The sequence below is a fragment of the Microtus ochrogaster genome, chromosome 7 (genome assembly GCF_000317375.1).
Source record: "Microtus ochrogaster isolate Prairie Vole_2 chromosome 7, MicOch1.0, whole genome shotgun sequence".
Classification (NCBI taxonomy): domain Eukaryota; kingdom Metazoa; phylum Chordata; class Mammalia; order Rodentia; family Cricetidae; genus Microtus; species Microtus ochrogaster.
The window spans coordinates 62,779,884-62,791,092 of record NC_022014.1 but is presented as its reverse complement, the minus strand read 5'-3'; the positions used below and the strand labels follow the sequence as shown (position 1 = coordinate 62,791,092).

General features: G+C 40.4%; 1 protein-coding gene across 2 annotated transcripts in view; it reads left to right on the top strand.

Annotated features, from left to right (window-relative positions):
• The window catches only part of Vmp1 (vacuole membrane protein 1), a 99,761-nt gene that overhangs the window by 80,370 nt on the left and 8,182 nt on the right, over positions 1 to 11,209 (top strand). For both annotated transcript variants that reach the window (XM_005350465.3, XM_013347563.2), the window contains exon 10: positions 4,198 to 4,259. In XM_005350465.3, coding sequence (XP_005350522.1) covers positions 4,198 to 4,259 — 62 coding nt within the window. The remainder of the gene's footprint in view (positions 1 to 4,197; positions 4,260 to 11,209) is intronic.

Below are 11,209 nucleotides of genomic sequence, written 5' to 3'. Positions count from 1 at the left end.
TTTGGTTTTTTTCGAGACAGGTTTTCTCTGTGGCTTTGGAGCCTGTCCTGGAACTAGCTCTGTAGACCAGGCTGGTCTCAAACTCACAGAGATCTGCCTGCCTCTGCCTCCCGAGTGCTGCGATTAAAGGCGTGCGCCACCACCACCCGGCAAGTTGTAGTCTCTTTTGTGTTTGAATGCTTTACTTGCATGTAATGTGTGTGCACTATACACACACACACACACACACACACACACACATGCCTGGTGTACAAGGAGGCTGAAAGAGGCTGTCCTGTGAAACCAAACTCCAAGCCTCTTCATGACCAGCAAGAGCTCTTAACTACTGAGTCATCTCTCCAGCCCCATAATTTGTAAATTTGTATCTGTCTTATTTTACTCTTCTATGGTAAAGTAACTTTCTTTATACTATCATAAATTTTTATTGTGTTTCTTTTTTATTAGTTCTTTTAAAATTTTGTGCAATATATTTTTATCCCATTCACCCCTTCCCACCACTTTCAATACTCACCAAACTTTAAATTATTTTTTTTTAATTTTTAATCCATCATGTCAATTTGTACTGCCCATGTACTATCAATATATGGCCTTTCCTCTGAGCATGGTAGACCTACCAAGGGCCACACCCATAAAGAAAATTATTGTAAAGTTTTAATGCTGAGCACTTGTCTATCGCTATATATGCATAGCTTTTCTTCTAAGATATACCAGCCTGTTCTTTTTTGTTTGTTTGTTTTTTGTTTTTCAAGACAGGGTTTCTCTGTGGCTTTGGAGCCTGTCCTGGAACTAGCTCTGTAGACCAGGCTGGCCTCGAACTCACAGGGATCCGCTTGCCTCTGCCTCCCGAGTGCTGGGATTAAAGGTGTGCACCACCACCGCCCAGCCAAACCAGTTCATATTTTTTAATGTTGTACCTCATACTTTAATGGAAATTAAATTCCTCATACTCAGTGGAATTTTGAGAAGGAAATGCTCTGAGTACAATCGTCATACTCAGAGTGGCTAATAAGTAATACATGTCTATGAGAATGCCGACAGCTAGAACTTGAACCCAGGTCAAGCTGTGTGTCCTGTCCAGTGTTCTTTCTTTTGCCTTATCTTAACAAAGTTACTGATATGATGATTAAGCAAAATGAATGATTTACTGCCTGCTGTTTATCAGACCAATGGCAGGTATAAGGTAGTTTTGCGGGTCTTACAGAGAACAAGCTTATGTTTAGAACAAAAAGGCTTGCCTTAAGACCTGGGATTCAAAACAAGCTCTGGAAGTTGAAGTTTGTTCTCTGTCTACTATGTAGAGACAAAAGAAAGAAAATCCGTTTATGTTTCTGAAAGGCAAGAATCTGGTTCCTTTACTACTGGCTGTGGGTATGTTTATGTGTTCCATTGTACATAGTAACATGCTTATAAAGGCATGTCACTTGATGTGCATCCAGATGTAGCTTAGGAGAACAAGCCTTTCTCATTGCTTGACTAGGCAGTATTAATGAGTAATATAAACATTCTGACCAGTTCCAAAGTCCAGGGAAACACCCACACACAAACTTTTCTGTGCTGTACTAAAACATATCTTCTCATTTGCTTTTCTTTCATCCCCTTTTTTTCTCAGCTGAACATTAGACAGCCTTTCAATAAGTTATTTTTATGAATGTCTTTCTGTCTGTTAATCTTCCTAAAAAGGGTTCTCATCAGCACATCCATTGTGTTGGGTTAGAATCTTCCTGTTTGTTAGGGAGATACAGCTTCTCTGTCTAGAGCAGGATCCTTATAGACATCAAATTACTACCAAATGATGAAAATTAACATGATTATCTGTGTTCAGCTGACTTACTTACCATGACTATTGTTGTTTGTGTTTGTTTTTTTGTTTGTATTTTGCCTGTCTGTATCCCCAAGAAAGGGGATCTACATTTGTGGATTCTGAGCCCCAGAAAGGTTTCTTCCTTGTATCCCTGAGGTGTTTTGTTGGTTTTCTGAGACAGGGTTTCTCTGTGTATCACTGGCTGGCCTGGAGGCCTGGAACTCAGAGATCCACCTGCCTCTGCCTGGCAGAGTGCTGGGATTAAAAGCCTGCACCACCGTGATCTGGCTTTCGCTGAGGGTTTCTAACACTGAGTAGCCTCTGGCGTGTAGTAGGCACACACTAACAATCTGACAACTGGTCAGTTTAACCCTTTGGCCATTAAGGGCACTTAGCATGTTTCCTCCCTTGTCCTAGCACCACTAACTTCCTCTGCTCACTTCCTTTATCCCTCATAGCCCTTTCCTTTGTTTCTTGTATGCACAAGAGCAGGAAAGATGGTCTGTGCCTTGTGTTTACCAGCTAAAATCCCCACTCAGACCTCTGTTCTGAGACATGTATTCTTAAATGCCTGACACGTTTTATGTCCTACCAGCACAGTGAATTTTTAAGCTGTTGCATATAAAAAGGAAATTTTGTTTTGTTTCTCAAGCAATGGAGTTGTGCAATTATCGGGTACTGGCTGATTTTGCGTTGTTAGGCAATGATGGTAGGGAAAGCTCATGGTGTTGAAATTACTGAAAGTCACACCATTATTTCTGTTGATGAGTGAAAGCCTTAGCCAGCTCCTGGTGTAGACACCTATGCTAGTGCTTTCCCTCTTACTTACTCCATAGTTGTCTTGTTAGGACACCACCATTTCTCATTTTTCTCTCTCTCTCTCTCTCTCTTATTTATTATGTATAGTGTTCTCCCTGCATGAATACATGTCTGCAGGCCAGAAGAGGTTTCATAACCATCATTACAGATGGTTGTGAACCACCATGTGGTTCCTGGGAATTGAACTCAGGGCCTCTGGAAGAACAGCCAGTGCTCTTATTTATTTATTATGTGTGCAATATTCTACCTGTGTGTATGTCTACAGGCCAGAAGAGAGCACCAGACCTCATTACAGATGGTTGCGAGCCACCATGTGGTTGCTGGGAATTGAACTCAGAACCTTTGGAAGAGCAGGCAGTGCTCTTAACCTCTGAGCCATCTCTCCAGCCCTCCCTTCCACCATTTCTATAATCTTGATGTGTTACTCTTCTTCCTGATTGATCTGCCTTACCTGCTACTTGCATCACTTTTATAGTGAAAGATTAACAAAAAAAGGAAGCGTGTTGTTATGTGTTTTATTCTCACCCCTCCCCTTTGGTCACACTGTCTAGAGTAATCATTAACAGCAACAGAGCACTGAAGAGTTTGTTATCAGGAATTTGGAGAAACTCCAGGAATCCAGCTTTATGCATATTTAGTTAGAGAATTATTGTGCAGCCTTAAAAGCTAAAGTTAAACAGAGGCTGTTGAATCCTAATCAGTCATACACTTAAACGTGACCTTTCCTTTCCCTGTCATTCCATGTTACATTGTTGGCTTCTTTTTCTTTTCTTTTAACTACTCGTGGCATTTGAAAGAAAGACAGTGAAAGAGAGAAAGTTTGTGTTTCTGTAATTACCACCTTTCTGCCGTTTGTAGAAAAATCAGGAAAGTTCTTCAAGATTTTGAAGAAGTGTTCTCAGTTTTGTGTTTCCTAAAAACCATTAATATTGCTTAATGTTACCCATACCAAATACTTTATGCTCACATGTGTTAAATCAAGCTGAGAATATTTGCTACCTTCTAGCCATAAAGGTATTTTGGCATTGTTGCTTTAATGTCAAGTATCGATATCTTTAATAGAGTACTTCATACCCAGCAGACTAAAATCTTGGAAAGTCACGAGGAACTTTTAGCCCTACACCTGGAAGGCCGGGCTTGTTCCAGGTTCTGGGCACTTTGATCTGGTTGCTGTAAAACCTTCCTAAAATGATAGACAGTCTTTCTAAAATCTAAAGTAGACTTAAGCCAGCCTCCTGCTGTTAGTCCTTGGTGGGAGCTGTGTGGCAACCTGTGGCTTCTCCTCTGTACTGGATTCTAAGATGCTCCACTATTTCCTCCCAGGCTGAGTTTTCATGACGCACAGTTCCTCTGAGACACACTCCTGTATCCTAGTAAAAGACTGCAGCTGTGCTTAAGGAAGAGCATCTTTAAAATACCAAGGACCACTTGAATTAAATGGTCTCTTATTTTAAAAGAAGTATTAAAATTACTGTTAGGAGGAGGTAATCACTTCTTTGTTTCTTTTTAGACAGTTATACTTTAGAATTTACAGGTAGTTCTTTTAAATAACTATTTAACTGCTGTTTTCTTTACAGAAAATCTTTGTTATAATAACTTTCAGCAAGCACATTGTGGAGCAGATGGTGGCTTTCATTGGGTGAGTAATTCCTTAAAGACTAATATTAATTAATATTGTGGTTTAATGTTAATATTGTGTGTGGAAAAGGAAAGTAGGATAAAAAAGTTTAAAACGACTGTTTTTGAGAAACAAAAAGTGTTTGCTCTATTGTTAGTTATTGAAAAGACATTCTTGCCCAACTGAAGGGAAGAATGAAGTTCACTTTTTCCACTTCTTTGAAAGCTAAATATGTATCAGATCACATAAATCTTGATTTCAAAGAGCTTTGGGGTTAAAGTCTGTGGCCTCTCTTTGTAGAAAAGGCATGCATGTGTCATTACAGTTCAATGGGGCTTTAGGCCAACTACACAGTTGCATGTTAAGTTGAATATAAATCATGAAGTTTTAGTGTTTCACTAAAGGAGGTGCAGTGGCATGTTAAAATATTCTCAAAATTTATGAAGTAGGAAGCTGTTATTTTTCTAGTGAAAAATTAGGCCAATTAAAGTGCTAAATTCCAGTGCTTTTATTTTATTTTATTTTTTTATTTTTTTTTTGGTTTTTCGAGACAGGGTTTCTCTGTGGCTTTGGAGCCTGTCCTGGAACTAGCTCTGTAGACCAGGCTGGTCTCGAACTCACAGAAATCCACCTGCCTCTGCCTCCCGAGTGCTGGGACAGTGCTTTTATTTTTAATTGATTGATTGATTTCAATCTTAACCTACAATTCAAATGATAATGTCACAAAATCACTGGCTACAGGCCAACAAGTTGTTATTATAATATTTTAACATACAATTTGAATGATAATATCACAAAGTTTTCAGCTATGGGTCTACAAAACAGTAAAGAAATGCTCATTTTATTAATTTTAACTGGAATTTGAAAAGTCGGGCGTTTGAAATAAAACCAAGACTTGCTGGGTTCTTAGTTGTTTGCTTCATCCTTCATGTGGTTTTTCTTTTTAATCATTTTCTGCAAGAGGCAGTTTCCTTTCATAAGAGATGGAGTGTGCGGGACGGAAGCATGCTAAAGTTGAAGTGCTTTCGCTTATTCTTAATGTAAATCTTCATCTTAAAAGTCACTGACAACCAGATATTGGTGAAATTTTCTACCATCTAAAATGAATTACTATTTGGTGATAAGTTTGTGTTGGTTTATTATTCTTTAAACTGTGTATTATTTAGCATAGTTACTCTTGGTTTTTCAAGACAGAGTTTCCCTATGTATCCTTGGCTGTCCTGGAACTCACTCTGTAGGCCAGGCTGACCTTGAAATCCCAGAGATCTGCCTGGCTAGCATAATTACTGTTATGTGTTATATTTTATAGTAAAAATAGTTTTTACAGTATTTTATATCTCATCTCTTATAAAATAAGGAAAAATATATTCTTGGGATTATACTAAGTAGAACCAAGTATTGGTTTATTAATTCTTAAATTTCTGATTATTAATATGTATATATAGTATATAATAATTTATATATGAAATCTCTCTGGTTTTTTTACTGCCTGAATCTGTATAAACTAAATCCTTCGTATGTCACCATATTATCACTTTCAAAGCAGAGCAAGGGGGGGTGGGCCTGCTGGTTCAGGCCTGTCATCCCAGCCCTGGGGGATGCTAAATTAGGGTCCAGAGTTTGAGGCCATCCTGAGGTCTTGAGACAGTTCTGACAGAGCAGACACACTGTAAGCTGTCATACGTGCCTACACATTGTAGAATGGTAGTGCATGTGGCACCACTTTGATTTCTCCTCTCCTCAGTCATGGTTTCAGCCGCTTTACACCCTTACCACCATCATGTTTTCCAGTCTCATCTACTGAAACTGTTCCTGTCCTTCCCCATCTTTTAAAATGTACCACTGTCAGTAACTTCCTAAAATTTTTACTCTGGGGTGTTACCAACAGTATCCTCAATCCTCTGCTCTTTTTTTGCATAACACCTTCACTTGTTTTCCTTTTGTTCTTAAAACCAGAGTTCCTTAAAAAGGTGTATAGAGCTCTGAGTGTCTGTCTCCTGCTCGGTGTCACAGATGCTTGCAATTCCCACCATTCATCTGCCTTGGGGTGAAGCCTCAACCTTGCACTTGTGATGTTTCAGGCCAAATGATTCTTTACTATGAGGGACTGTCCCACATCGTCCCGTCTAACAATGTTGCTGGGCGGTAGTGGCGCACGCCTTTAATCCCAGGCAGAGGCAGGCTGATCTCTGTGAGTTCAAGGCCAGCTTGGTCTAGAAGAGCTAGTTCCAGGACAGGCTCCAAAGCTACAGAGAAACCTTGTCTCGGGGAAAAAAAAAAAAAAAGACATCTAACAATGCCCTTGTCCTCTACACTCTTAGCTGCTCCCAGTCTGACAAGTCATTCCAGGGGCTAAAAGTATTGCTCAGCAAAATACCATTTGAGCAGCATGTTGAAGCCCTAGGTTCAATCGCAAATAACAATTATCATCTTATAGACATGGATTGCTCAATTGTAAGTATAGGTCTCACATGTATAATGTCCCACGTATGCTCCCCAGCAGCACAAAAAGTGCATGTGTTTTCCACACTGGTGCCAAATGTTGTGTATAGAGTAAACCTCATCCGTCATCCACAGTTAGATGCCCATTAGATTTCAGCTTTTATCCTCAGAAAACCTTCTGATTTGATCAAGTATTTCTGAGCTAGGAATCTCTCTGCACAGCAACATATAGTACATACACTTATAGTCTTGTTTTTATGTTTATGAATATATGATTACTTTATTTGTGTTGGACAAACACTCTACCAACAAGCTACCTCCCTAACCCTGATTGCATCTTTTTTCTACCAACCCATAGAGATCCCCTTTTCTGCCACCCAAGTGATGTATAGCCAGAACAATTGGAGGAGTGCACCACCACTGGCTGACTTGAACTGCTATTCCTAATAATATAAGTATGGAGTAACCTAGCTAAATATGATACCCTAATTTAAATAGTGCCTATCCTCCAATTGTAATTAACAATTTTATTTCTAGGACAATTCTAGAAAGTAGTTGTCAGTATCACTAGGTTTAAGGGGGAAAGTCCTTATTATCAGCTTCTAAATCAATAGGTTGATCTGGCTATACATGTAAATAATCAGATGTACTGGATAGATCACTTACATATTCTGAGATGTTAGGATGCAGAGAACAGCCTTCTAATTTAAGGTGTGTTTAGCAGATATATTAAGGTATATTTAGCGGGATAGAGACAGAATTCTATTGTTGTTTTTAAAGGTTTTCTTGTATGTTGTTTTGCACTCTTTGAAGAAAGTCAGAAGAAAGCATCAAAGCACCAGGAAACTTGAGAACTTGAAAGGCATTATTCTATTTCTTGTGGCCTGAATATTATTATGATGACATAAAATTGCTTTTTTTTAATTGTAGACTTTCTCCATTGTGAGACCTTCACATATTTATTGAAGTACAGAACCAAATGATAAAAATTGTAATTATAAAATGACATGTTCCAGAATTCTCACCAAATAGAGGCTAAGAATTCCCAGAAAATAACATTAAGTCTATGACTCGCAACAAGCCATATGCAGAACATTGGCTTGCTGTCAGCTTGCCAGGGTCTTATTGGAAGACAAAGTCCCCAGTTTTACCACACAAGAGAAGTTTCCATAACTCAGTCATTGAACTCGAGGGCTGGGGGATGGGGTTGGCTGGAACAGGGACTTTTTACCAGATACAGAATGTTCCATGCTCTTCTTTGCTGTCTCCTATTTTTGAGTTAACTTGGTGTTTGACCTCAGAGTCAGGCTTGCCTGTGGCAAGAGAGATGATTTGAACCAGTTAGTAATTAAGCTGAAATCGGAATGTTGTTTCCTGTTCCTCCTCTATGGAAAGCAGTTAGAATGAGCCATGTCAGTCTAGACCATGGGAGGAAAAACACAACCTTTGCTTTTTGTTGTTTCTGTTTGAGTTTGTTGTTGTTGTTTGATGGCTTGTTGTTGAGAGAGGGTCTCCCTGTGTGGCCTGGGCTGGCCTGGAACTCACTTTGTGTAAAACAGGCTGACCTTGAACTCACTAGAATTCTGCCTGGGATTAAAGGCCCCTGGCCTGACTATCTTTTCAATCTAAAATGTAAACTAGTTCATGTCTCTGATTCTTTTTTTTTTTTTTTTTTTCGAGACAGGGTTTCTCTGTGGCTTTGGAGCCTGTCCTGGAACTAGCTCTGTAGACCAGGCTGGTCTCGAACTCACAGAGATCCGCCTGCCTCTGCCTCCCGAGTGCTGGGATTAAAGGTGTGTGCCACCATCGCCCGGCTCATGTCTCTGATTCTTTTTGACATTTATAATTATGAAATAATTTTCTTAAAAGGCTATTGAAATCTGGACTATAAGCATTCATTTCTGGGAAAGGATAAACAAAGTTTAGGCCCGGCTTCGGGGATCCAGTTCTACACACTGCTTTTAAAGTGACCATCCTCTGGTGACAAGAGCAGCCCTTCGCATGTCTGCGGTAGTCTAGAGAAACCCTTCAGCGTTTCTGTCGTAGACTCCGGGGTGTGTCATAATTAGACAGAATGAGAAACAGCTATCAGCATTTTAGTGGAGTAGTACAGCTGAAAACCAGTTATGTTAGATGTGTCGAGTTTACAGGGTAAGGGGATTCCCAACACATTTTAATTACCCTATAAATACTCCTTAGATACATACAGGGCTGGAGAGATGGCTCAGTGACTAACAGCACTTGCTGTTTTTTCAGTGGACCTGGGTTCTGTTCCCAGAACCCATGTTGGGTGAGGCACAAACACACACTGTCTCGAAAAACCAAAAAAAAAAAAAAAAAAAAAAACTTCAAGAAAAAAGAAAGTACAATTTGCAACTGAGTATGGTGGTATACACATGAGGGAGAAAGGAGAAAATTAAAAGGAGGCTGGAAAAAAAATGATAAAAATATAAAAACTAGCTAGGTGTGATACTGAATACACACCTTCAGTCCCTTCACTCTGGAGACAGAGGCAGGTGGATCTCTGAGTTCGAGGCCAGCCTAGTTTCCATAACAAGTTTTAGGATAGTCAGAGCAACATAAAGAGAAAATATCAATAGAAATAGGTCAGAATTCTTGCCTGATAGCTCACCCCTGTAATCTTAGCACTTAGAAAGCTGAGACAGGAGGATTTCCATGATTTCCAGGTCAGTCTGACCTACAGAATATTACTCTGTCTCCAATAAAAGCAACCTGATGCATTGATTAGCCTCTCTGCTTTGAAAACTGGAATGAAGATGTGTTTCTAAGATGAGCTGAGGCCGCACAGTAGAAGGCAGTGGAGGGCCAGTCTCAGCCAGCTGTGTGAATAAGACCAGAAGGGTTGTTTCTCCATCACAGCAGTGATCCACCCACCCCTCCTTCAACTCCTCCTTCATTCACTGGCAGAGTCCCCTTTGCCCTCCATGCTCGGGTCTGCATGCTACTGGAGAGAGTAGCAGCTAGGGTTCTGGTTCTTACAGGAAACAACCCCAAATGTTCAAAAGCAAAACCCTGTGTGCTAGAAACTCACTGAGGCAGTAGCAACCATGCTCCTGAAGTTTCTGTCTTCCAGCAAGCCTGGAAGAAAGGGTGGTTTCATGTGTATAATAATACCATGGCTACACAGTGAGCTAAGTTGAATACAAAAGAAATTTTAACTGTTACAGAGGGGCACACATACAAATGCAATTCAAGATGTTTTAATCCCAAACCCTGAGGTTGAATCACAGCAAATTTTAAAAGGTGCCAGAGACTATCAGTCCAAACAAGCCATGTAAGAAGCCCTGCATTTTTAAGTGTAGTATGTAATTCTCACTCTGGATTTATTTTATGTTGGAGTACTCCTCCAAAATCCTGAACCACAGTTCAGGTCCAAAAAGGAAGTAAATTATACAAGTCACCAATTTCCCCGTACAATATCAGCTTCATAGATTATATTCTGTGTTCAATCAGGTTGTAACGATAGTAACCCTTTCATTCCAGATACTCAGAATTACTAGACCTTTTTACTAGGTTAAAATGCTTATCTTTCTCTGGGCAGTAGCATCACATGCCTTTAATCCCAGCACTCGGGAGATAGATATCTGTGAATTCCAGGACAACCTGGGCTCCACAGAGAAACCCTGCCTCAGAAGATCAAACCCACAGTGCTGGTTGTCAGTCAGTGCCCGTCCACTCTTGCTCTTGCATTATTAGGTCATAGCTGAGGTCTTCTGATTCCTCCCTCTAATCTCCGAGGGCAGGACTGCTGTAAATACTAGTGCAGGCCTAGGAGATGGCCTTTGGCTTCTTCACACGGCTTCTTGATAAATTCCCCCACTCTTTGTAAGGAGTCCACCTTCATAGGAGGATGTCGGGTAATCTGCCATTGTTGAATAACGCCAGGAGTCTGAGGTCGGTTCTGAGTCACTATGAATAGAGCTCTAGTATTGGTTGGTCCCCAGGGAAACTGGTGGTTAAATACTGTGAGAATCTTTATCAGACAGGAAATGACAACTCATTAAAATACTAACCGTTAAGCCTGTTTAGATCACTCACTGTCTGGGGAGGGTGAGAAGGAAAATTTAACCCTACAGTGTTTGACTAGAATGTACCTATTTCTAAAAACAGAATTATTTACAAGTCTCTTACCATTCTAGAAAGAGACTTAGCTCCTCGTTATGTAGAAGACAGGTCTGCATATGATGGAAGCAAAGTGGAAAGGGCCTCCTATTTATCCCTAAGCACATCCCATTGTTCCCTTAAATGTCCGGCTCATTCTGTTCAGAAGACTTGAGAGCTCTAGGCTAGCCTGCACTCACCTGTCCACCACCATCACCCCCGCAGAAGAAGAGAGGGGAGATAGTTTTCTACTTAGGGCTGTGTTCCTATGCTTCTGGACTGCACCCAGCTGTCTTGTAAATAATAGAATTCTGCCGGGCGGTGGTGGCGCACGCCTTTAATCCCAGCACTCGGGAGGCAGAGGCAGGCGGATCTCTGTGAGTTCGAGACCAGCCTGGTCTACAGAG